Source organism: Pipistrellus kuhlii, unplaced genomic scaffold (assembly GCF_014108245.1).
Source record: "Pipistrellus kuhlii isolate mPipKuh1 unplaced genomic scaffold, mPipKuh1.p scaffold_m20_p_2, whole genome shotgun sequence".
NCBI classification, from domain to species: domain Eukaryota; kingdom Metazoa; phylum Chordata; class Mammalia; order Chiroptera; family Vespertilionidae; genus Pipistrellus; species Pipistrellus kuhlii.
This window is the reverse complement of record NW_023425515.1, coordinates 99,884,397-99,912,006: the sequence shown is the minus strand read 5'-3', so window position 1 is coordinate 99,912,006 and position 27,610 is coordinate 99,884,397. Positions and strand designations below refer to the sequence as shown.

Here is a 27,610-nt window from a genome sequence, read left to right as displayed (position 1 = left end):
TTTAAACTTTCAGAGCTTGCAAGTCAAATATTTAGCAGTTCTATATTATATTCACATGTAAACTTGTCCTAAAAAATGGCTACCAGAGGAAAGCTGATTTCAAAGGAGTCACCTTTAGCCGTTTAAATGCAAATGAAAACATTCTTTAAAGATAACTGCTGGCTGGAATTGGGTGGGAAGGGCATGTTTTCCCCTTCCTCAATTAAAAATAAGGTGTAGCTTTAAAACCTCTTTATGGCAAATGTATCCTTAAACTTAAACTTAAGTTTAAGTCTCTACCTTAAACTTTCAGAACTTTATATTTTTCAAATACTTAGCATTTTCTCAAATCAATAATACTTTTACATTTTTAAGGATATATTTCAAATAAAAGACATATCCAATTAATAGATTAACTAACATCATCTAGACTTCATACAAGGCATATACAGATCAACATTTCAGTGCTACAACTCAATACATTTAGACTTAAGGTTTTATCATTTGATTTAATAGACTTCCAAGTTCTTTCATTTTTTTAATTTTTTTATAAATCTTTATTGTCCATATTATTACAGATTGTTTCTCTCCCCCCCTCCATTGCTCCCCTCCACCAGGTTCCCACCCCACCCTCTGCCCTTTCCCCACCCCTCATTGTCTTCATCCATAGGTGCACAGTTTATGTTCAGTCTCTTCCAGCACCCCCCACTCTCCTTTTCCCCTAGAATCATCAGTTCACTCCCCTTCTATACCTCTGATTCTATTATATTCAACAGTTAATATTGTTCATCAGATTTTTTTTTTGATTTTTTTTGGTTTTTAGATTCACTTGTTGATGGTTATGTATTTGTTGTTCATAGTTTTTATCTTCATTTACTTTCTCTTCCAAAAGAACCCACTTCAGCAATTCATATAATTCTGGTTTGGTGGTGATGAACTGCTTTAGCTTTTTTTTTTTTTTTTTTTTTTTTTATTAGTGAAGCTCTTTATCTGGCCTTCAATTCTGAATGATAGCTTTGCTGGGTAGATTATTTTTGGCTGTAGGTTCTTGCTATTCATCACCTTGACTATTTCTTGCCATTCCCATCTGGCCTGCATGGTTTCTGTTGAGAAATCAGCTGACAATCGTATGGGTGCTCCTTTATAGGTAACTACCTGCTTTGCTCTTGTTGCTTTTAATATTCTCTCTTTGTCTTTTGCTCTTAGAATTTTAATTATGATTTGTCTTGGTGTGGTCTTCTTTGGATTCCTTTTATTTGGAGTTCTGTGTGCTTCCTGGACTTGTAAGTCTAATTCTTTCACCAGGTGTTGGAAGTTTTCTGTCACTATTTCTTTCAGTATGTTTTTGATATCTTGCTCTCTCTCATCTTCTGGGACCCCAATAATTCTGATGTTGGTTCGCTTGAAGTTGTCCCAGAGGTTTCTTACACTATCTTCAGCTTTCTGGATTCTCTTGCCTTCTTGCTTCTGCAGAGGTGTGTCTTCTGGCTCTTTATGTTCCAAATCTTTGACTTGATTCTTGTGATCTTCGCTTCTGTTTTTAGGACTCTGTAAAATATTTTTTATTTCAGACAATGTATTCTTTATTTCTTGTTGATCCCTGATTATTTCTTGTTGATCCTTTATTATTTCTTGTTGATCCCTTATTATTTCTTGTTGATCCCTTATTATTTCTTGTTGATCCCTTTTTATATCCTCATAGGTCTCATTTATTTTATCGGCCTTTTCTAGGAGATTCTTGAATAACTCTATATCATATTGGATCACCACAGGTCTTCCTTTCCCCCACATCCTGCTTACTTTAGGGGAAGTTTCAGCGATGGTTCTGGCATCTACTTTTTTTTTTTCTTTTTTTTTTCTCAATTTTTATTTATTTTTTTTAGTTTTAAGGAAAGAAAGATTTTAAGATAAAGAATTATTGGCAGTTGCTGAAAAATTCCTTTAATCCTTTGTACCTGGTTACAAGTAGTTTACACATGGAAGCAGAGATGGTGCAGATGGTATTCTTAAAGATTTGCACCCTGCCACTCGGGGCTGTAAGGCCATGGCTGCACCCCACTTAGACATTCTTATATTCTCCTGTGCTGAATCAAGATCATCACCAATTAAAACAGGAATTTTCTCTGGACTTTCTGCTGAGTATTGGTCATGCAACTGCTTTCTGTGTTTTTCCCAGGTTTCATCAACAAAACTTAAAGAAATCAAGAATTTGACTACACTTAACAAAGCATCTATGAACTTTGAGCATAGTCTTAACTTATAAAGATTACCCAGTGTTTTACATCTAGTTTAATTCAAGTGAATTCACAATTCACAATACACTTCCCAAAAACTTACCTTACTCTGTGCACATGTCTTGGAAGCGACCCCTCGCTTTTTCCTCCATACTCAGGTCCCTGTTCGAGGTGACATTTGTGATGTTTCTCCTTTTTCTGCATCCCTCATGGAAAAATGACAGGTTCCTGAGGGGAGGAGCTGGGGATTAAGAAATTAGAGAAAGAAAGAGACAAGAGGCAGAAATAGATTCATTAAAGCTGGGAGCTAGGTGGGTTCCATCTCTCTGATGGAGAGACAGCCACACTCACCACAGATAACACAGCATATTTATTGGCTTCCAAAGGTTAGTGTAAGGTCAAAAGGAGTTTTGGGTGTGCCCAGATTCTATTCATCAAAATCTGGGTAAGCTCCTTATTTTTTGGTACAATATTTAGCATATCGAGAACTGGGTGAGTCAAAGTCTTATTTGTTCCTCATTCCAAGCACATGGATTAAGAAAACAGTACTGATAACAGGATTCTGCCAGTGTCCCTGGACTCAGCTGATAAAAATTAAAAAAATGTCCATGTGCTTTCTCAGCGGCTCTCTACAGCTTCCCTAGTTGATGGAGTGGATTTGTGTCCTAGATGTCCTAGCAGGGCCCAGTTACCTGAAGTGGACTCTCTGAAACACTGCTGATCCTCACAACCAATTGGGCTGGAGGTCAACTCTCCCCAGTGATATCAACAACAAGCAAGGCTTAACTACAAGACTACACACACAGTGCACAAAGGGGTGCACCAAGAGTGTCCACTTCCATGTGCTTGGAATGTTAACAATTGTATATTTTTTGGATGTTTACTATGTATTAATTCAACAAACCCTGCTGTTTGGGGAATAGTTTTGTGAACTAAATCCTTAATTATACCCAATCCCAAATTTTTAATGGGAGAGCTAAGATCAAAACCACAAAGTGATGTTTTAGAAAAGCACTTGTAAGGATTTAGAAGCAAGAATTCACTTCTACCTCTGCCGTCTCTTAATTCTATTGCCTTGAGCAATTCATTGGGTCTTTCTGAGCTTCATTTTGTCACTTGGAAAAACAGAGGTAATATTAGACTTTCCCACCTTGCAGGGTAAATGAAAAGTGGTAGTTAGATAAAAGGATATGTAAAAAGTAGTTATGTATTCAACATTGTAATTAATATTGAATTATGGAACTTACTGATATCGTCCTTCCCTTTACAAACTACTTTTTTACAGTAACATAGTATTCCATTGAGTAGAAGTACCACAGTTTTCTAATCTACTCATCTGCTGATGGGCACTTAGGTTATTTCCAAATCTTATCTTTTGTAAATTGTGCTATGACCATAGGGGTGCATATCTCCTTTCTGATTGGTTATTATAATTTCTTGGGATATATTCCTAGAAGTGGGATCACTCAGTAAAATGACAGTTCCATATTTAATTTTTTGATGAAACACCGTACTGTTTTCCACATTGGCTGCACCAACCCACATTCCCATCAACAGTGCAAGAGGGTTCCTTTTTCTCTGCATCCTTATCACTTGTCATTTGTTGACTTGTTGCTGATAGCAATTCTGAGATGGTACATTATTGTTGTTTTGACTTGCACTTCTCAGATGATTAGTGACTTTGAGCATGTTTTCATATGTCTCTTGGCCTTCTGTATGTTTTCTTTTGAAAAGTGTATATTTAGGTCCTTCATTTCATGTTGTCCCAAAGATCCCTTAGGCTCTCCTCCTGTTTTCTAATATTGTTCAGATTATATGTGTTTTCTATTTTTTCTGCTAATTCACTAATTCAATCCTCTGATTCTTCTAGTCTTCTGTTGAAACCTTCCATTGTGTTTTATATTACAGCTATGTCACCTTTATTTCCTCTTGATTCTTAACATAAGTTGTTGATTTTCTCATCCAGCCAGGTTAGGAATTTTATAACCCTTACTAGAGGCCCAGAGCATGAAATTTGTGCACAGAATTTCAGCCAAGCCTGCACCCTCTCCAATCTGGGACCCCTTGAGGGATGTCTGACTGCCTGTTTAGGCCTGATCCTGAAGGCCTGGGCCAGCCAGGGTGTACGGAAAGCCTTGCTTCTTCCATTGTCAGAGGCAATCCTAGCCTCCCACTCTTTCCAGCTTCATGGCTGCCACCATTTCTTTTTGGATTTGTTTACCTTCTATAATTGAAACTTTATAGACTTGAGTGGAGGCTTAGGCTGGCAAGGACAGGTGGAAAGCTTGGCTTCCTCCATTCCCTGGGAAATCCAAGCCTCCCTCCTGCTCTCTGTGGCTGTAGCCATCTTGGATGGGTTTATTTGCATACTCACTAATTGGCTTGTGGGCGTGGCTTGTGGGCATAGCTGAGTGATGGTTAATTTGCATATTACTCCTTTATTAGATAGTATATTCTGAGTGATTTTTCTGACATATTGCATGCCTCTGTTTCATTTAGTTCCTTTTCAGGTGACTCCTCTTTGTCTTGTCTTTTGGATTTGTTTCTTTGTCTCCCAATTTTTGCTCTCATGGATGGTTCCAGGAACAGACACATGTGGAACCCAGAATTAATGCTGTGGGCTTGACAGGCAGGAGTCATGGTCTGAGGCTCACATATAGAATGCCTGGGGCCCTGGGTGATGCAGCATGCTTGGTGGGCAAGTACAGTCCATGACTCACCGGCAGGATGCATGGGGCCTGGTGCCCACACTGTGGGCTTGGCAGGGTGCAGCTCAATCAGAGGCTCACTGGTGGGATACGTGAGGCTGGGCTGATGCTGCAGGCTTGGCAAGTGGAATGCAGTCAGAGGCTCACCTGCAGGATGTGCAGGGCCAGTGCTGTGGACTTGGTGGCTGGGGAGCATAGTTCAAGACTCACTGGTGGGATGCAGGGTGCCCAGAAATGATGTGGTGGGCTGGCGGGAAAGGGGTGAACTCTGGGACCCGTAGAAGACCACAGCCAGGGAGGCTGGAGTCCTGCAGCTGAGGTAGCGGATCTTTGGCTGGAATGACTGTCGGGCCCAAGTTGGTATCTGAGGCCAGTCTGGGTGGTGGTGAGGCTAGGCTCCTAGTTATAGCAACTCTCCCCTTTAAGATGGCATGATTTCTATCAGAGCCAGCTGCCCTAAGAATGATTTCAGCAGTAGCAATGGCTCTCCTAGATAAAGCAATCCAAAATCATGCAGGATCTAACTGTCACACACACACACACATCCATGGACTCCCCCTTTGCTCCCTCACTCTCACTCTCTCCCTCACTGCCATCCTGCAATCTTCCTTCCTAATGTTTGCCATTGTAATTAAGATGTGTCTTCCTGTGGCCTTTTTCAGTTCATCTTGTTTGGGACTCTGCTTCCTGGACTTGTGTTACTTTTTTCTTCCCCATGTCAGGGAATTTTTCTGTTATTACTTCTTCAAATGCCTTTTCTATTCCTTTTTCAGCTTCTCCTCCCTCTGGCACCCCTATTATGTGGATACTAGATGGCCAATTCACAAAATTCGTCCAAGGGGCTTAGGTCTCACCACCACAGCAGCTGCCTCTGCCTTCGCCCCTGTGGCACTGTGGTTTAGTCCAGAAGGTGGTCCAGTCTAATTAGCATATTAAACTTTTATTATTATAGATAGCTTCATTTTGTGTTGTCCCAAAGCTCCCTTAAACTCTCCTCCTGCTTTTTAATTATTTTTCCAACTGTTGTTCAGTTTGGTTGTCTTTTTTTCTACTTTGTCTTCTAACTCTGATTCAGTCCTCAGTTTCTTCTAGTCTACTATTGAAACATTCCAGGGTGTTCTTTATTGCAGCAATATCATTTTTCATTTCTACTTTATTCTTATCCATGTTGGTGATTCTCAGTGAGCTGCTTGTAACTCTCAATCAGATATTTGAGCATCTTTATAACCATTATTCTGAAATCTTTATCTGACAAATTACTTGCCTCCATTTTATTTATTTCCTTTTCTGGAAAGTCCTCTTTTTTTTTCCTTTGGGGACTGTGTCTTTGTCTCCCCATTTTTGCTGTCCCTTTGTATATGTTTCTATGTAATGTGAGTGCTGTCTCTTTCTGGCTCTGGGCCACCTGATTGAAGGCCAAGAGGTTGAATATCCTAGCAGTACAGTGGTCAGGGATTTCTTAGCCCAGTCTTCCTTGAGTATCATGCCTTTATTGTCTCTATTCTGAGTTGTACTCCCTTTCCCGATGGATCTAGTCCCTCAGGTATCCATTTCAGGGGTTAGGCATCAGTGGGGGCATGTTCAAAGTTCCTATAGTGTGTGACTCCTTGTGAAGTCCCAGAGCCCTCTGGCATGAAATTCACTGCATGGCCCTGGTGCCCATGGTGGGGTGGTGCACAAGATCTCTCTGTGTGCTTTCCAGGGGCTGGGTGGAGTGTCACACTAAGTCCCACTGGCATGCACCACTGCCTGAATCTGGGAGCCCATGGCAAGATAGCACACCACTCAATGAGGGGGTACAGTGGAGGTCCCTTGTGAGTTATGGCTGGTGAGCGATTCACTACACAGGTTTGGGATATTCTCCAAGGCCAGTCTGGGTGTTGGTGTGACTTCCCTCCTAACCTCCACTGCTCCCTTCAAGATAGTGTAGTCTCCACTTCAGAGCTGTGACCAGCCCAGGAATGCCTGTGGCAGTAGCAGGGGTTCCTGTCCAGGAGAGCTGATGTGCAGCTCCTGAAACTCCCATGAGATTTGACTGCCCCTCACTCACCCATACAGACACCATACATGTCCACACTCCCTCACACTTTTTTACTTACACTTTCTCCCTCAGTACTGTCCTGCTGGCCACCATGTTGATATCTTCCTCATTTATTCTTAATTTTAATATTTCTCAAGTAAAACTGCTAATAAGTTTTGTATAAGTAAACATTCTATCTCAGACTAACATAAAAGTACTGTTGTCAGTGTTTGCCTTTGGTTAATGTTCTCCTCAAACTGATGTCACCTCCATGATTTCCACTGTGGTTGCTTTTGGTTGGCCTTATTATGTAATAACTAATAACACAATTTTAAAGAGAAATAGGTGGGTGGGAAGAGATCAACCAAAGAACTTGTATATATACCCCTGGGATCAGACAATTGCATGGTGAAGGCTTGGGGTGGGGTGAGCTTGAAGGAGTCAATTGGGTAAAAAGGGGTTATATACATTTTCAACAATAAATATTTAATTGAAAAAAAATAAAGATCAAGTCAGGAAGTTTGTAGTTTTCTTATTAAATGCAAGGGATTTGGCCCTCAGCCTTGGTGGCTTGCCTCAGCCCTCGCAGCCCTAGCTCATTTGGAAGGTTGTCTGGAAATCCGGTCTAATTAGCATATTACACCTTTACTATTATAGATTGCTCATCTTGATGTTAAAATTGAATTGCTCTTTAAAACTAATTTGGCACTAAATTTTTAAAATTAAAAGTATAACATCATACATGCGCACTCTTGGAAAATACTATTTATAACTTTACAGCATCTAAGTTTTCTTCAATGCCAATCTTTTCTGTAGTTACTTAAAGCAGTTACTGTATTCTTGCTGAAATAACTTACTAAGTTCTTACTAAATTCTCTAGACATGCTATAGCTTTATTCTGCACACTCATGGTCTCATAAATTATTTCTTTCCCAACGAGGCCTACACATTTTGAGCTTTCACATTCTAAAAGTTCCCTGGGTTATTTCTGTCAGAATTTTTCAAGGTGGGCAAGTGAGGTAAGTGTAAGATTTTGAAACATGCCCATGGACTAGTCACAGGTGCAAGTCAAATATATTAGACCTCTCACAATTATAGATCCTGCATTGTGGTGTGCCTAAAATATTTAACATACCTCTTATATTTAATTAGCTGGCTCACTCTAGTGGGCTAGGAGAGTTTGGCCACTTAGTTGCTCTTATCATTTTGTATCATTAAGTGGCGTATGTTATCATGGCAGACATGAGGCAATTAGAAATTTTATTTGAAGCTGGATTTAATTATATAAATTTGACCTGGTTAAATTTGAGGAATGATTATTTTTAAACACTATTTTTTTGTACTTTAAAAGTAAAAAATGCATATATCTAGTAAAAAAAAATTCAAAGTGAGAAAGTCTGCCTTCCAACCCCTAGCTCTCACTCCTTTCCCTGTGTAAGCTTCCAGAATCTTCCTGTGCATATGAAACCACATCTATCAAAAATTGTATATCTGATAGCCTATATAATAAAGAAGTAATATGCAAATTGACCATCACCGAACACACAAGATGTCCGCCCCCTTGTGGTCAAAGATGGTCACCCCTATGTGGAAACAAGATACCCATAACAAGGTGGCCAGCAGGGGAAGGCATTTGGAATGGACCAGGCCTGCATGGGAGGACAGTTGGGGGCCATCAGGCCTGCAGGGGAGGGCAGTTAGGGGCAACCAGGCTGGCAGAGGAGGGAAGTTGGGGGCTATGAGGTCTACACGGAAGGACAGTTGGGGGAACCAGGCCTGCAAGGGAGGGAAGTTAAGGGTGACTGGGCCAGCAGTGGAGGGCAGTTGGGGATGACCAGACCTGCAGGGGAGGGAAGTTAGGGGTTGACCAGACCTGCAGGGGAGGACTATTAGGGGCAACCAGGCCTGCAGGGGAGGGCAGTTGGGGGTGACCCCAGCAGGGAGGGCAGTTTGGGGCAATCGGGCCAGGAGGGGAGCAGTTAGGCATCAATCAAGCTGGCAGGGCAGTGGTTGTGGGATGATCAGGCTGGCAGGCAGAAGTGGTTTAGGGAAATGAGGCAGGCAGGCAGGTGACCGGTTGGGAGATAGCAGTCCTAGATTGTGAGAGGGATGTCTGTCTGCCCTCAAGGGGTCCCAGATTGGAGAGGGTGCAGACTGAACTTAGGGACACCCCCCTCCACCCTGTACATGAATTTCATGCACTGGGCCTCTAGTATGTTCATAATCTTTAAGAAGTTATAAATATAATTTATTTTCCTTTAGATTTGAACAAGAACTTTCCCGTTTATGCCTCACAAATTAGGCTCTTTCTTAGATCTCCATGTTTCTACCTCTTCCTTCATAGCAACAAAATCCTCTGCAGATGTGCTATGATTGGAATGGCTTTCTGTTAAGCATTTGGAGTACTTTTTAAATTTCTTTATTGATTAAGGCATTACAGATATGTCCATATTTCCCTTTTAACGCCCCCAAGCTCCCCACTGATACCCTTACTCACCCTGGTGGTTTGTATCAATTGGTTAAGCTTATATGCCTGCACACAAGTCCTTTGGTTGATCTCTCCTCCTTACCCCCATTCTCCTCTTCCTTCCCTCTAAGGTTTGAGGGTCTGATCAAAGTTTCTCTGTCTCTGGATCTATTTTTGCTCATCAGTTTATGCTGTTCATTATATTCCATAAATGAGTACAATCATATGATATTTATATTTCTCTGACTGGCTGATTTCACTTAGCATAATGTGCTCCAGTTTCATCCATGCTGTTGCAAATGGTAAAAATTCCTTATTTTTTACTGCAGCATAGTATTCCATTGTGTAGATGTACCACAGTTGTTGTTTTTTATCCACTAATCTTGGGCTCTTTCCAAAGCTTAGCTATGGTAAATTGTGCCACTGTGAACATAAGGCTGAATATATCCTTTCTGATTAGTGTTGCTAGTTTCTTGGGATATATTCCTAGGAGTGGGATTACTGGGTCAAATAGGAGTTCCATTTTTGAGGAAACTCCATACTGTTCTCCACAGTGACTGCACCAGTGTGCATTCCTACCAACAATACACAAGTGTTCCTTTTTCTCTGCATCCTCACCAGGATTTGTTGTTTGTTAATTTGTTGATGATAGCCATTCTGACACATGTGAGATGGAATCTCATTGTTGTTTTGATTTGCATCTCAGATAATTAGTGACATTGAGCATGTTTTCATATGCCTCTTCGCCTTCCTTCTGTCTTCTTTCGAAAGTATCTATTTAGATCCATTGCCCATTTTTTTTTTTTTAAATTGGGTTGTTTATCTTCCTTTTCTTAAGTTATATGAGCTCCCTGTAAATGTTGGAGATTAAACCCTTATCGGTGATAACATTGTCAAAAATGTTCTCCCATGCAGTGAGGTTTCTTGTTGTTTTGTTTGTGGTTTCTTTTGCTGGAAAAGCTTTTTACTTTGATGTAGTCCCATTTGTTTATTTTCTCTTTAGCTTCCATTGTCCTAGAAGTAATATCAGTGAAGAAGTTCTTTTGGCATATGTCTGAGATTTTGCTGCCTGTGGATTACTCTACTATTTTTATGGTTTCCCATCTTATGTTTAAGTACTTTATCCATTTTGAGTTTATTTTTGTACATGGTGTAAATTGGTGGTCTAGATTTTTTTCTTTTCTTTTTTTTCTTTTTTTCTTTCTTTCTTTTTCTTTTCTTTTTTCTTTTTTCTTTTTTTCTTTTGCTTGTATCTGTCCAATTTTCCCAACACCATTTATGGAAGAAACTGTCTTGACTCCATGGTATGTTCATGCCTCCTTTGTCAAATATTAATTGGGCATAGTGGTTTGAAACAATTACTGGGTTCTCTATTCTATTCCATTGATCTATATGTCTGTTCTTGTGCCAGTACCAGGCTGTTTTAAGAACAGTGGCTTTGTAATACAGCTTGAAATCTGGTATTGAGATCCCTCCTCCTTTGTTGTTCTTTCTCAGGATTGCTTCAGCTATTATCAGCCTTTTTTAATTCCAGATTAATTAATTAATTAATTAATTAATTAACAGTTTGTTCTAGGTTTGTGAAAGATGCTGTTGGTATTTTAATGGAGAATGCATTGAATTTATAGATTGCTTTGGGTGGTATGGACATTTTAATGATATTTATTCTACCAATCCATGAACATGGTATGTTCTTCAACCTATTTACATCTTCCTCTATCTCTTTTTTCAGTGTCCTGTAGTTTTCCACGCATAGGTCTTTTACATGCTTAGTTAAGTTTATTCCTGGGTTTCTTAATTTTTTTGGTGTGATGTTAAATGGGATTGATTTTTTAGTTTATCTTTCTGTAAGTTCACTATTGGTGTATAGAAAAGCCATAGATTTCTTGGCATTAATTTTGTATCCTGCTACATTGTCGAATTTATTTATTAACTTTAATAATTTTTGATTGAGTCTTTAGGGTTTTCTATATACAGTATCATGCCATCTGCTAATACTAACAAATTTACCTCTTTTTAAAAAAATTTGGATGCCTTTTTTCCTTTTTGTCTAATCACAATGGCTAGTACTTCCAGTACTATGTCAAACAGTAGTGGTGAGAGTGAGCATTCATCTTGTTCCTGTTCTTAGTGAAGATGTTTTTAGTTTTTGTATTGAGTGTGATGTTAGGTATTGATTTGTCATATATGGCTTTTATTATGTTGAAGTATCATCCTTCTATTTTAACCTTGTTGAGAGTTTTATCAAGAAAGAGTATTGGATTTTATCAAATACTTTTTTTTGCATCAACTGATATGACTATGTGATTTTTATCTTTCAATTTGTTTATGTGATGTATTACATTTATTGATTTGCGGATATTGTACCATTTTTGCATACCTGGGATAAATCTTACTTGGTTGTGGTATATGATCTTTCTGATGTACTGCTGGATCTGATTTGCTAGAATTTTGTTGAGGATTTTGGCATCTTTGGTCGTGAGGGATATTGACCTGTAGTTCTCTTTCATTGTGTTGTATTTATCTGGTTTTGGTATTAGGGTGATGCTGGCTTCATTGAAGCAGCTTGGATGTGTTCCTTCCTCTTGAAATTTTTGGAATAGTCTGAGGAGGATAGGTTTTAGTACTTCCTTGAATGGTAATACTCTCCCGTGAAGCCACCTGGCCCCGGACTTTTGTTTTCTGTAAGTATTTTGATGATTGCTTCTATTTTTTCCATGGATACTGGCCTATTGAGCTGTTTGGATTCTTCCTGATTGAGTTTTGGAAGGTTATATTTTTCCTCCAGTTTGTCCAGTTTGTTGGAATAGAGTTGTTTGTGGTATTTTTAAAAAAATCCCTTGTATTTAGGCAGGGTCTGTTGTTATTTCACCTCTTTCATTTCTAATTTTGTTTATTTGGGTCCTCTCTCTTTGCTTCTTGGTGAGCCTGGCTAGAGGTTCATCAATCTAGTTCAGGGGTCCTCAAACTTTTTAAAGTGGGGGCCAGATCACGGTCCCTCAGAGAGCTGGAGGGCCGGACTATATGAACTACTAATTCCTACTGTAACACCTCGGCTGCGCTCACTGCCCAAAAAACCTGGCAGGCCGGATCAGACTCCTCTGTGGGCCGCATGTGGCCCGCGGGCCGTAGTTTGAAGACGCCTGATTCTAGTTTATCCTTTCAAAGAACCTTTCAATCTAGTTTATCCTTTCAAAGAACCAGCTCTTAGTTTTGTTGATCTTTTGTATTTTTTCTTTGGACTCTATGTCATTTTTCTTGTTGCTCTCTTTCTAACTCTTTGATATTTAGGGTTAAGTAATTAATTACAATTATTTCTTGGGTTTTTTTCTTTGTTTGTTTGTTTGTTTTTGCAGTAGGCTTGTAGAACTATGAACTTCACTCTCAAGACTGCTTTTGCTGTGTCCCATAGATTGTGAATTGTTGTGTTTTCATTGTCATTTGTTGCCGTGATGTTTTTTATTTCTTCCTTGATCTCTCTGGTAACCCAGTCATTGTTTATTAGCATGCTGTTTAGTCTCCATGTGTTTGATTTCTTTGGATTATTTTTATTGTAGTTGATTTTCAGTTTTATGCCACTATAATCTGAGAAGAATCTTGATATGATTACTATCTTCTTGAATTTGAAGAGATTTTGCCTATGTCCCAACGTGTTGTCTATCTTTGAGTATGACCCATGTGCACTTGAGAAGAATGTATATTCTGTGGCTTTGGGGTGAAATGTTCTGAATATTTCAATTGATTCCATCTGGTCTAGTGAGTCATTTAGGATTGATGTTTCTTTGCTGATTTTTTGGTTAGCAGATTTGTCCAATGGTGATAGTGGAGTATTAAAATCTCCTACTATGATTGTATTGCTGTTAATCTGTGCCTTGATATCCTTGAGGAGTTTTTTTTATGTATTTGGGTGCTCCTGTATTGGGTGCGTATATTTTACCAGAGTTATTTCTTCTTGTTGGATTGTTCCCTTTAGTATTATGAAGTGGCCTTTCTTATCTCTTGTTATGTTCTTCACTTTGAGATCTAATTTCTCTGATATAAGTATTGCTTACCCCAGCTTTTTTTCATTTTCATTTGCCTGGAAAAATTTTTCCATCCCTTCACCCTCAGTCTGTGTGCCTTTTTTTTTCTGAGGTGGGTTTGATGTAGACAGCAGATAAATGGATCTTGGTTCCTTCTCTTTTTTTTAAATTTTTACATTTTAAATTTTGGATCTTGTTTTCTTATCCAATCTGTTACTCTATGTTAGGGGTGTCGAACTCAATCAGAGAAGGGGCCAAAATCTAAAATCCAGCCTAAATTGCGGGCCGAATGGTTTACTGAACAGTCATAACTGTTGTGATGGAAATGCAGCGGAGTGCAGTGATGACAGCGTGGTGCGGGCCACATTGCAAGGCCTGGCGGGATGGATTTGGCCCGCGGGCCTTGTGTTTGACACATGTGCTCTATGTCTTTGATTGGGGCATTTAATCTATTTACATTTAAAGTTATTATTGATAGGTACTTATTTTTCGCCATTTTTACTCTATACCTCTGTGTTCCTGCTTTGCTTCCTATTTCTTTTCCTTTTTTTAATTTAATTTAATTTATTTATTTATTATTTACAGCAGACCCTGTAGCATTTCTTGCATTGCTGGTTTAGTGGTGATAAATTCCCTTAGTCCTTTTTTGTCTGGGAAGCTCCTGGTTTTACCTTCAATTTTTATTGATAGCCTTGCTGGAACAGCATTCTTGGATTCAGACCCTTTCTTTGCATGACTTTGTATATTTCATTCCATTGCCTTCTGGCCTGATGAGTTTCTGGGGAGAAATCAGTTGCTAGTCTGATGGGGATTCCTTTGTATATAACTTTCTGTCTCTCTTGGCATTAGTCTTTTGGGTTCATTTTGCTTGGGACTCTGCGAGCTTTTTGGATTTGTGTGGGTTTTTTCTTCCCTATATCAGGAAAGTTTTCTGTTATTTCTTGAAACAGGTTTTCTATGCCTTCCTCAGTTTCCATTCCTTCTGGAATTCCTATTATGCAGATATTGTTTTGTTTTGTGTTGTTCCAAACTTCCCTTAGGCTCTCCAGCTTTTCAAAATTTTTTTTCCAGAAGCTGCTCTACTTTGGTATTTTTCCCCATCTTGTATTCTAGCTCATTGATGTGGTCCTCTGCTTCTTCTACTCTACTCTTGATGCTTTCTATTGAGTTCTTTACATCAGTGATGTCATTTTTCATTTCTTCTTGGTTCTTCCTCATTTCCTCTTGGTTCTTACTCATATTGTTGAATTTGTCTTCCATTCTGTTCAACCACCTTATGACCACTTCTCTGAATTCTTTTTTTTAATATATTTTATTGATTTTGTACAGAGAGGAAGGGAGAGAGATAGAGAGTTAGAAACATCGATGAGAGAGAGTCATCGATCAGCTGCCTCTTGCACACCCCCTACCGGGGATATGCCCGCAACCAAGGTACATGCCCTTGACCGGAATCAAACCCAGTCCCTTCAGTCCCCAAGCCAACGCTCTATCCATTGAGCCAAACCGGTCCCAGCATTTCTCTGAATTCTTTCTCTAATAGGTTGCTTGCCTCTAATTCGTTTACTTCCTTTTCTGTTGATGCCTGCTTTTTCTTTCATATGCAGGCTGTTTCTTTGTCTCTCCATGGTCTCTCTTCTCAGGATGTCTGGTTAGGTATGTAGTTCTCTCTTTCTTGCAAACAACACAACCAGGTACAACACACAAGGTACTGAATAGCGATGTATTCTCAATATTAATAACCTCCAATAATGGTGACCACAAGAGAAAGGCAAATTAGGGGGTAGGAGCGATAGAAGAGTAAAAATAAAGAAAATAATAGGAGTGTCAAAATGAAATCGGGAAAAGGAGCAAAAAAAAAAAAAGTGAGATTAGAATGAGACTAAGAGAGAAACGAGGAACAAACTATGTATATGGGGTGTAAATTCCAATAGAAAAACCATTAATCACAGCAAATGCCCTCAACAAGTACCTGGAGATTAATACACTCTACAATACCAACTAATATCAAGCTAGGAAATGGAAAGCAGAAGTAAAAAACAAACTAAAACACAGAAAACAAAAACATACGATCAAATAAAAAGAATAAGCAAAATAATCTTATAAAACTTTGATATAGTTAACATTCAACCAACAACTACAAAAAAACAGAGAAAAACATTGTTTGTTTGTTTTTTATTTATTTATTTTTTAGTTAGAACAGCAAAAATGGAGGTGTATATGGACTTGGAGCAGGGGGTTGGAAATTAGATATAAATAAGTGGGGTAAAATTTTAGCAGGGGGTAAACAGAAAGAATAGGGAAAATCTAGAGCACAAAAGGGTTAAGATAAAGGGGAAAGATTAGGAAGAGAGTGATGGCATAAAGGTAGAGTTGAGATAGAATAAAGTGATGGTGAAGGAAAGGTGAAAATAGAATGTAGAACACTAATCCTGAGGTAAAATAAAGATCAAATAAAATGCCACTTAAAAATAATATTAAAAAAAGTAAATGAAATAAAAAAGGTAAGATAGTTGTAGTAATAATGCTTATTACAAATAAAAAGGTAATATTTAAAAAGGTAAAATCAAGTGACGCAAAAAAAGGAAAAAGTAGTTTCTTGAGTAAATGATGCAAATAATGAAAATAAAAACAAAAATAAAAAATAAAATAAAATGTGCAGTAGTAAAGATCATTCACTTCCTCTATCATTTTTTTGGCATGCCTGTTTTTCCAGTCCGGACAGTATTGTAGTTCCCTGTGTCTCACCGCTCCTCAGTGTTGTAATTCAGTCTTGATTTTTAAGCAGTCTGTGCCTTAATTTTTGGTGTTCTTTTTATTTTTTATTACACTAGGGTCAGTTTGCGATTCAGCTTCTGTGTGGCAGTGTTTCTGGGTTGAATTGCAGGTCTCTAAGGCCTCTCTTGCTTTTTTTTTTTTTTTTTCTCTGTGACACTCAACCTGTTTTCGGAGGCTGGCGGGCAAGTCCGAGAATACTGCACTCCCTTGAAACTTGCCAGCTATCCGTCCATGTCAGATCAAAATGGTTGCCCTTTAGAGATCCTCCTTGCTAGCATCTCTGCAGAGCCCCTTCCATAATCACAGATCACACTAGCCCAATAGCCCGGGCCTTTTCCTTGTAAACACCTCCCCAGTCCTCCAGCTTCTGTGCGCCTTGCAAGCATTTCTGTCTTCTGCCGGGACTCACCGTATCACTGCGAAAACTGATCTTCCACGGTGCAGTGGAGAGCTCCTTTGAGTCCAAGCATTCGCACCACTTGGGACCAGTATTCTAGGGCTCATAGATGTTTGGTGGTCTTCTCGGATATTCAGGTCTCTGACAAGATCCACTTTTCCTTTAAAGATGGCGAGATTTCCCCATCCGAGCCCATAGTTCCAGGAGAGGACCCAGCCGCTATGGGTGCTTCCCTGTCAGTGGAACCCCATCCAGTAGTTCTCTGCCTTCTCCTGGAGTTCACCTGTCCCTTAGCTTGCTAACAAACAACCCCAGTGCATCCCTCAGAGGTTCTTTCTTTCTGCTTCAGGACAAGGCTCAGAACATGTCTGTCTATTCTGTCACCATTTTCTCCTATGCCGCTTCTTTGTATTTCAAATATTTTACTTGATTCTTGCAGTCCTCTAGTCTGCTGTCGGGTCTCTGTAGAATATTTTTTTATTTCAGTCAGTAGATGTTTAACAGTTAGTCCTTTTTCATATCCTTGAGGATCTAGCTAAATTTATCAGCCTTTTCTAGGAAATTCTTGAAAAACCTTATAACCATAGTTTTGAATTCTATATCTAGTCGTTTATTTTAATCCATTTCTTTCATTTGTGATCTGTTACTTTGTCTCCACATTTTGCTGCTTCTCTGAGTTGATAAGGTACTTTGTGTGCTAGGTTTCCTATGTGGCCCAGTGGGTCAGCCTCCCCAGTCATCAGAGGTGGACACTCTTGGTGCACTCTTTTGTGGTCTGTGTGTATAGCCTTGTTGTAGTTAAATTTTGATTGTTGTTGGTATCACTGGGAGGAATTGACCTCCAGTCCAATTGGCTTTAGTATCAGCTGTGTCTACGCTGGGAGACCTCCTGTGCTGAAGACAGCCTTATAGGACCAGACTTGCAAAATTGCAACAGCATCTGTGCTCAGCTTGGATGGGGCAGTGTCTCAGGGCTGATTAGACAGTTTTGGCTTCCCATAAGCCCTGCCCTTGTGCATACACTTCCAGACCTCTGCCTTCCACAGCTCCCCTGAGTTTCCGCCTAACACTCTAGATTCCCCCAGGCTTGCCCGGAACTGGGGTTCAGTGCTGTCAGAACTGGAGTTTAATGCAGTAAGGTGCTTCTGACTCCCTTCTGCTGGGGATAGTTAGCTGCAACCTCAACAGTCAGTCTTCTCTGCATGCACTTGAGCGTGTGCACTTCCAGACCCCTGCACACCATGGCTTCCCTGAGTCTTGGAGTCTCTGTGCACCTTTTTCTCTACATGACATCCAGACTTCCCCCCCCCCCCCCCCGCCATATGAGCCTAGGTCCATGGCATTTCTCCTGGAACTGGGGTTCAGTGCAGTCAGGGGTTCCCTTCACTCTCTTGCCAGAGAACACCAGCCAGGCATTCAGCCGTTCTTCCTCTCTGTACCTCAGTCCTTTACAGCTCCTCTGATTCTTTGTGTTATATTTCCTTCTAGTTATAGAATTTCCACTCAGCCAGCTATCCTGTGGTTCTGGATGATATACATTCTGTCTTTTAGTTGTAGGTTTGAAATTGTTGTACGATGCAATAGTTTAGATGTTTACCTTAGTTTGAGGTGGGACTCATATACAGCATGTATATGTGTCATGTTTTTCTATCCATTCAGCCACTCGATGTCTTTTCATTGGAGCATTTAGTCCATTTACGTTTAAAGTCATTATTGATAGGTACTTGTTTGTAGACATTCTTATTTCTTGTGCCTGTGTTCCTTCTTCACTTTTTATTTCTTCTTTTTTACATTAGTCCGTTTAGCATTTCTTGCATTGCTGGCATTGTAGTGATAAACTCCCTTAGCCTCTTTTTTTTTTTTTTTTTCTTTTTTTTTTTTTTTTTTTTTTTTTTTTCTGTGAAGTTCCTTATTTCCCCTTCAATTTTGAATGATAGCCTTGCTGGATAGAGTATTCTTGGATTCAGTCCCTTGCTTTGTATCACTTTGTTAATTTCCTCCCATTCTTTTCTGGACTGATGTGTTTCTGTTGGAAAATTATTTGATAATCTAATGGTACATCCTTTGTATGTAACTGTCTGTCTTTCTCTTGCAGCCTTTAAGATTCTCTCTTTGACCTGAACATTTGCCATCATAAGTATGATGTGTTTTGATGTGGGTTTTTTTGGGGGGGTTCATCTTTTTTGGGACTTTCTGTGCTTTTGTGACCTTTTTTTCCCCCCACATCAAGGAAGTTTTCTGATATTATTTCTTCAAATAAGTTTTCTAACCCTTGTTCCTCTTCCTGTTGTTCTGGCTCCCCTATTATTTCTATGTTGCTTCATTTCATGTTGTCCCAAAACTCCTGTAGGCTCTCCTTTCTTGTAATTTTTTTCTCCAATTGTAGTTCAGCTTGGGTGTCTTTTGCTTCCCTGTCTTTTAATTCACTAATTTGGTTCTATGCTTCTCCTATTCCAGTGGTTGGCAAAATGCGGCTCGCGAGCCACATGTGGCTCTTTGGCCCCTTGAGTTCTTAGCAAAGGCCAACTTAGGATATCCTAATTAAGTTAATAACAATGAACCTACCTATATAGTTTAAGTTTTTAAAAAAATTGGCTCTCAAAAGAAATTTCAATCATTGTACTGTTTTTTGTTTGTTTGTTTGTTTTTCATTGTACTGTTGATATTTGACTCTGTTTACTAATGAGTTTGTCGTTCCTAGTGTATTGTTGAAACTTTCCATAGTGTTTCATATTGCAGCTATATCACTCTTCATTTCTTCTTGATTCTTACATAAGTTGTTGATTTTTTCTATCTAGTTTATGAAATGTATGATCCTTATTCTGAATATTTTTCTGACATATCGCATGCCTCTGTTTCACTCAGCTGCTTTTCTGGTGATTCCTCCTTTTCTTTACTTTGGGGTTTCTTTGTCTACCCATGTTTTATCTCACTGATGGATCTAGATGTCAAGTCATGCAATGGCTACTCCTTGGATGGAATTGGCTCCTTGGGCTGTGGTTGCTCCTTGGTCAGTTGCAGCAGTGGCTTCTCCTCAGTTGGCAGTGGCTCCTCTGGTGGGTGCTGTTTGCAAAAATGATGGCTCCTCTGTCTGGAGAGGGAAGGATGCTCACACAGCTGCTACTACTCTGACAGGGGTGGGCTAATCACTGGGCTGATACTCTTCAGATAGGGGCAGGCTGCATGTAATTGCTTTTCCTCAGATGGGGATGGGTGCTCACATGGATGCTACTCCTTGGACAGAGGCAGGTTGCTCACAGGGCTACTGCTCCTCATACAGGGGTGGACTGCTTGCATGGCTGCTGCTCCTTGGATGAGGTTGGGCTGCTCACTCAGCTGCTGCTCATTAGACAGGTGTTGTCTATGTGTGGCTGCTGCTCCTCAGACTGGGGAGGGCTGCTCATGTGGCTGCTGCTCCTTGGACTAGGCCGGGCTGCTCAGGTGGCTGCTGCTTCTTGAATGGGAGAAGGCTGCTTGCAGAGCTGCTCTTCTTTGGACAGGAGTGGGCTGCTCACCCAGCTGCTGTGCCTCAGATGGGGGCAGGTTGCCAGCACAGCTGATGCTATACAGCATGTCAGATGGGGGTGGGCTGCATGGGGTGCTGCTCTTTAGTTGTGGGCAGGCTGCTCATGCAGCTGCTGCTCCTTGGACGGATCCAGGCTGCTCACATGGTTGCTGCTCCTCAGACAGGGGAGTGGGCCACTCACATAGCTGCTGCTCCTTGGACAGGAGCAGGCAATGTGAGGCTGCTGCTTTTCAGCCTCAGGCAGGCTGCTTGTGGGGCTGTTGTTCCTTGGTGCTCTTGTAGTCACAGAGCTCTGGAAAATAGCTGGAGTTTTGATGTCTTAAAAGTGCTAACTCATCTCAAAAGGAGTAGTTTGTGGCTCATATATTTGTGTTCCTTTTATTGCCTGGTTATTAATATTTAATATTTTGTTTTTTTTATCATTCTAATAAAAATATTAATTTCACAGATTTCAATGGGACAGATGCTGCAAGATTTTGGAAAATTTCTTGGGATGTTCCTTCTTGTTTTGTTTTCATTCACAATTGGATTGACACAACTGTATGATAAAGGCTATACTCCAAAAGAGCAGAAGGACTGTGTGGGCATCTTTTGTGAGCAGCAGAGCAACGACACCTTCCATTCGTGAGTGTCTTTTACAATTTTTAGTAGACATATTGCTCTCTTTCTAACATGCTGTGTAGGAATTACAGAAATGGAACTTCAAATCTTTAAGAAATTCCTTTTTAATAAGAAATACTTATTTTTAGTGTATCACTTGATAGTTATCTTTACATATAAAACCTTAAATAATTACTAGGCCCATATTATTCTATTGGCTTTTTACGCGCCCCCCCCCCCCACACACACACACACACACACATACACACACACTTCTGGCTGTGTGAGTGAAGGAGCTTTTGGCACTTCATGCACTGCTGGCTTGGGGTGTAGGGCAGCTCTTCATTGGTTGTATATAAGACATTCAGCACTCTGCTTCTCACTCACTGTTACAACCAAAACAATTTCTCACATTTTTTGCTTGTTAGGAGTTATTAGAATGGACAATTATTAGAATTTTATGACATTTTTCTCTCTGATTTACTGTTATCATAATACTTTAATTATGCTCAATAAGAAATTGAACAACCAGTTGTGAGGCAGATAAAATATTGCCCCCTCATTCCTTAATAAAATAACAGGTGTGGAATTGCATATTTATTGTTTTGTGTACCAACTCTTCTTCAGTTACTTTTATGTCATCTTATTTAGGGAAGATTAAATGAATAATAAATGTTCATCCAACCATTCTGCATACCAAACACTGTTCTAAGTGCTGAGTGAGTAGAGTGTCAATGAGCAGGACCACCCCATGGAGCTTATTAGTATATTATTATGAGGTGATACAGGCAATAAGAAATAAAATATACAATGTATTACACAGTGATAATGGCTAATGAGACAAAGCTTGGGCCAGGGTAAGTATGTGTAAGGGTACAATTTTATTTATAATATTAGGGAAGGCCTACAGAAATGACATTCAGATAAATATGTAAAGCTGGTGAAAGATCAAACAGCGAAGGAGGGGTCTATAGGAAGTGCATCATCAGAGAGAAGGAATGGTAAAGGCTAATGCCCTAAGTTGGAAGTATGGCTGCAAATTCAAGGAAAAGTCAGGAGCCTGGTGGGGAGCTGGGTGGGGGGTAAATCCGAGTGAGGGCTGTAGATGAGGTCAGAAAGATAATGTGATCATGTAGGACCTTGTTGGCCCTTGTAAGGATTTTGGCCTATTGAGATAGCCATTTGGTATTTTTGAGCAGAGGAGTGACAAAATTTGATTAGGCATTAACAGGATCATATATATTGGTATGTTAAAAATGGACAGTAAGCAATAAGAGATTAAAGAGGAATAATTTCTTTTCCTTTTGAGTCTACTTCTTTGTTTAAAGTAAGTCATATCTTTACTGTTGGGTTCACCTCATTTATTTTATAAAGTGTTTTTCTTAGATTATCAATGTTTTCTTTACATAGTGTTTTTATAAATGAATTCTTTGTTTTTTCTAATTATTTAACTTTCTTTTAAACAAAAATGTAATCATCTTTACAGGTTCTTTGGCACTTGCTTTGCTTTGTTCTGGTATATTTTCTCCTTAGCACATGTGGCAATCTTTGTCACAAGATTCAGCTACGGAGAAGAATTGCAGTCCTTTGTGGGAGCTGTCATTGTTGGCACGTACAACGTGGTGGTTGTGATTGTGCTCACCAAGCTGCTAGTGGCAATGCTGCACAAGAGCTTTCAGTTGATAGCAGTAAGTGTCTATTCTTATAAAAACTCTATATTCTCTTCAGATCATACACAGTTAAGGCAACCAAATATAAGAATTAAGAATTACTAGCAGCCAAAACCGGTTTGGCTCAGTGGTAGAGCATTGGTCTGCGTACTGAAAAGTCCTGGGTTCGATTCCGGTCAAGGGCATGTACCTTGGTTGCGGGCACATCCCCGGTGGGGGATGTGCAAGAGACAGCTGGTCGATGTTTCTCTCTCATCTACATTTCTAGCTCTCTATCCCCCTCTCTTCCTCTCTGTAAAAAATCAATAAAAAAAAATAATTACTAGCATTTTAAAATTAGATTTTTAATGCAAGTAATGTATAGTAAAAGCAAATCATGAAGCAAAATTTTACCTACAAGATGTAGGAACATGGACAATTTAAAAACAATATATTTTCCTCTGCCACTCCCCATGTGCATGTTCATATTCTATACAGCTTTTTCATTTGCCTTTTATAGAATCATGAAGACAAAGAATGGAAGTTTGCCCGCGCAAAGTTGTGGCTTAGTTACTTTGATGACAAATGTACATTACCCCCACCTTTCAACATCATTCCTTCACCAAAAACCATCTGCTACATGATTAGTAGCCTCAGTAAATGGATTTGCTCTCATACATCAAAAGGCAGGGTTAAACGGCAAAACAGTCTAAAGGTAAGAGACTAGAATTGCAACATAGAAGTTTTAATAATTCCTAACCTCAAATGTTTTCCCAGGCATAAATATGTAGGCTTCTTAAGGCCTGGGACTGTCTTGATTTTTTTATTCCTGTATCCCTAATGCACAGCATAGATAAAATATAAAGCAAGGATTCAATATTTTCGAAAATGAGAGATAGAACTGGAATTTTTTTCATGAAATCTCATCTCAGTTTTAAAACATGGAGAAAATATTCATTATCCCTATTCTGTGAGTGTAGATACTGATAGTCAGCTCATATTTTTTCTGGTTGTTATTGAAAGTTATTCAATATGTGAATAATTTAATACATGTTGCTATAAATCAGAAGTTGGCAATTTTTTTTCTGTAAAGGGCCAGATAGCAAATAATTTAGACTTTACAAGCTGAGACAAAATGAAAAGTTTATGTGAGTACTAATAGAATAAGAAAGAACATAAATTTCCACTAATTTTTTATTAATGAAATAAAAATATAACTATAACTGAGTAATAATTTTTGTAATATGGATCTATTAATGAAAAGAATGGAATTCCATTTGGATGAAGATAACATTTTTGTTTAATTGAGGTTCAGAACTACTGTTCCCAGCCTTGCTGGATAGCTCTGTTGGTTAGAGTATCATTCTGATACACCAAGGTTGCAGGTTCCATCCCCAGGCTAGCACATACAAGTGAATGCATCAATAAGTGGAACAAGTTGATCTCTCCCTCTTTCTCTCTTTGCATCTTTCTCTCTTCTCTCCCCCTTATTCTATTGTATTTCTCAAAAAAAAAAATCAATCTAGTAACAAATGTTCATCTGTAAAACCATTCTAGGTGACAAGCCATTAAAACCAGAAAGTAGTTCAATTTTACCTATGTGTAGGTAATAGTTTGCTAATTCCTTCTATAAACTGAGGACTCCTACAGCTATGCTAATTCTTCCTATAAACTGATGACTCCTATGACTATTTTTGAATCAAAATAAGCACACAGGTGAATGAATAAAACAAATATGCAGGCTACATTTGTTTTAAACAAGTGTTAAATGTTATTTTATAACAGAGTGGCAAAAGTATAGTCTAATAAAGCATTAGAAGATTTCTGTTTGTATCTGTGAATATTTTTCAAAAATTTACTTCTTTTAAATATTGTTTATGCACATTGTTAGTATCATATTATTGCTTGTTTTGAAGGAATGGAGAAATTTGAAACAAAAGAGAGATGAAAACTACCAAAAAGTGATGTGCTGCTTGGTACATCGTTACTTGACTTCCATGAGACAGAAGATGCAAAGCACAGATCAGGCAACTGTAGAAAATCTAAATGAACTGCGCCAAGATCTGTCAAAATTCCAAAATGAGATAAGGGATTTACTTGGCTTTCGAACTTCTAAATATGCTATGTTTTATCCAAGGAACTAATCATTTTCTAAATCACTTAGAGAATAATTTTCAATAATAAATCTGAAAGGCTGATTGCATAACTTGAAATTAAATCATAAGATATATATTGAAATACAGAATTATGTAAAAGCATTGTTCAAAATATTTAGAGCATAACTATGTTAAATAAAATATGTAAATAGAGTAAGCTTTTTAAAACTTCTGTTGGTTGCTTTTTGTGGAAGCAAAACAGACTTAGTAGCAGGTTTTGTGAGCATGCTGCTTGGTTTTCTTATTTGAATAATGCTCTAAAATTTTTTTCTTTTTATGTTAAAGAAGGGCAGTTATAATTATAAACATTGCCAGAAATTCGCTAAATGAAGACCAATAAATGTCTTCTATGGAATAATTTGAAGTATTGAAGTCATGGTTTATAAAATGTGTTTTAGGACTTTACATATAATATAGTATTTATTGTTTGGAATTATAGTTTAATCTAAAATGATAATCTGTTTTTATTTTATTGTAATCCTAAGTAACAAAGAAACAATCTTAATGAATATTTGAATCTATTTATGTCTCTATAAATTTAAATTTACTTCAGTTTTGTTATTGTAATATATTTACTTTTACATGGTTGTAATTACTCTATTTTTAATTTTACTTTTTTGTTCATTTAATAGTATTTTTTAAATATATTTTATTGATTTTGTAGAGAGGAAGGGAGAGAGATAGAGAGTTAGAAACATCAAAGAGAGAGAGTCATTGATCAGCTGCCTCCTGCACAGCCCCCACTGGGGATATGCCCGCAACCAAGGTACATGCCCTTGACTGGAATTGAACCCGGGACCCTTCAGTCCCCAAGCGGATGCTCTATCCATTGAACCAAACTGGCCTTGGCCATTTAATAGTATTTTATAAATACATTAGAGGCCCATGGATGAAATTCCTGCAAGGGCCTTAGCCCTGGCCACTGCTGGCACCGCCAGCTGGGGGCCTCTGCCACCTTTGCTGCAGCCCCCCTACTTCAGCTTTGTCCTGAAGGATGTCTGGAAGGATGTCTGGTCTAATTAGCATATTATACTTTCATTATTATAGATTTCCATTTATTGATATAAGTCTACCTGTTAAATTTTATAGAATCATATCATTTTTTAAATATATGGTTAGTAGATTTGTTATTTGTCGCTGTAAAGTACTTGTTTATGTTTACAGGTTTACCCAGATACTTTTATAAGATTAGACATTTGTTTTTAACCTTTTTCTTGTTATAATAGTGCCATAATTTTTTTTCAGGTTGGCGTGAATGTTCATAGCTATAAAGTCAGGTCTTAGAAGATATTTTTGTACTACGTGTGGTCACAGGCTGTTTTATTTTTTAAACATTGTTAAACCCTGCAGGGATCTGTTCTATTTGAATTAAGGTTCTTGGGCTTTTCTCCCAAAGTATTTTCTATAGAATTAACATAGCTTCTATAAAAGTGACTTCATGTTGATTTGTGGATTATTCTTGCTGCTTAAGATGAAAAGTATTGATTTTGTTAAATTAGAAAATAAAATATATATTAAAATTTATTTCCTATGTTTATGCAAAGGATGTAGTTAAAAATTTTTCAAAGGCTTATATATTGTTGCAAAATTTCCAGTTAAGAGGTTATTAGGTCTATAATTGACTTCTTAACTGAATGTCATGTGGTCTTAAGGCCACTGGGTACAGGTCATCTTGGAAGCACCACTGATCCTGGGATCATTGTCTGAATATATTAGTTTTGTGTTTTAGCTTGCTTTTCACATTTTACTTTTTAATTTCCAAATTGTAAGTGTTCCCTCTTTGGGGCCAATTCTTATAAAAATGTTTAATGTAAAGTTATATATTTTGTCTACAATAGGATTATGCAATTCCCAATTGGGACTTCACATCAGGATTTTTAGTCATTATAAAAAAAATACCTAATTATTAAATAAAAATATTTATGGAGTGCCTATGGTGTGCATGGATTACTTGTGTGGTATATTTTCAATAACAGTATATTGTTAGAAGAAAGGTGAATAAAACAACATTGGATTGTAAATAGACAGAGTCTGTCCATTGTATTATTGAAAAATTTTTTACTCTTCATACTTTTTTTGAGATAGAATTCCCATCATCAAATTCACTCTTTTAAAGTATACAACTCATCTGAGGGAGATATGAGATCAACCGAAGGACTTGTATACATGCATATAAATACAACCAATGGACACTAAACTCTGGGGAGGGAGGGTATGTACGGGGGGGGGGCATTGGTATATGTACAAAAATAATAATTTAATAAAAAATATATTAAAAAAACATCCAAAATAAAATAAAATAAAATAAAGTATACAACTCAATGTTTTGTTTTGTCTCTAAGTTGTGATAACAAAGTCCTAAAATGCAAAACATCAACTTTAAACTTCAGTACCTTTCTACCTTCAGTGGTAATTACATATAACTTTTAAAAACTCTACCTTTATCCTATATAATAAAAGCCTAATATGCTAAGTGTCTGGTCGACTGGTCAGCTGTTCAACCAATCAAAGCATAATCCTACCTAATAAAAGAGTAATCTGAAATTAACCATCACTCCACAAGCCATTCCCACAAGCCATGCCCACCAGCCAATCAGAGTGAGTATGCAAATAAACCCAGCCAAGATGGCTACAGCCACAGAAAACAGGAGGGAGGCATTTCCCCAGCAATGGAAAAAGCCAAGCTTTCCGCCTGCCCTTGCCGGCCTAAGCTTTCACTCAAGGCTAAAGAGTTTTAATTATAGAAGGTAAACAAATCCAAACAGAAACTGCTGCCACCACTGAGTGAGCAGGAGGCTTGTCTCTGCTCCAGGCTACAAAGTTACAGTTGTAGAAAGTAAATATATCCCAGATACCAGGGCCTCTACTTGGGTCACTGGGAGCCAGCTTGCAAACAATCTCAGGCACCTCGCTCAGGCTGCCCCACGCCCCAAGGAAACCCCCACCCTGATCTGGGACACCCTTCAGGGCAAACCAGCTGGCCCCCACCCATGCACCAAGCCTTTATCCTATCTAATAAAAGAGTAATATGCAGATTGACCATCACTCCAACACACAATATGGCTGCCCCCATGTGG

At 38.6% G+C, this 27,610-nt stretch overlaps 1 protein-coding gene across 7 annotated transcripts in view; it reads left to right on the top strand.

Annotated features, from left to right (window-relative positions):
• The window catches only part of TRPC1 (transient receptor potential cation channel subfamily C member 1), a 152,086-nt gene extending 127,390 nt beyond the window's left edge, over positions 1-24,696 (top strand). For all 7 annotated transcript variants that reach the window (XM_045584121.1, XM_045584120.1, XM_036444192.2 and 4 more), the window contains 4 exons: positions 20,577-20,752; positions 22,215-22,416; positions 22,898-23,092; positions 24,294-24,696. In XM_045584121.1, coding sequence (XP_045440077.1) covers positions 20,577-20,752; positions 22,215-22,416; positions 22,898-23,092; positions 24,294-24,521 — 801 coding nt within the window. In that variant the 3' untranslated portion in view covers positions 24,522-24,696. The remainder of the gene's footprint in view (positions 1-20,576; positions 20,753-22,214; positions 22,417-22,897; positions 23,093-24,293) is intronic.
• Positions 24,697-27,610: the final 2,914 nt, after the last annotated feature.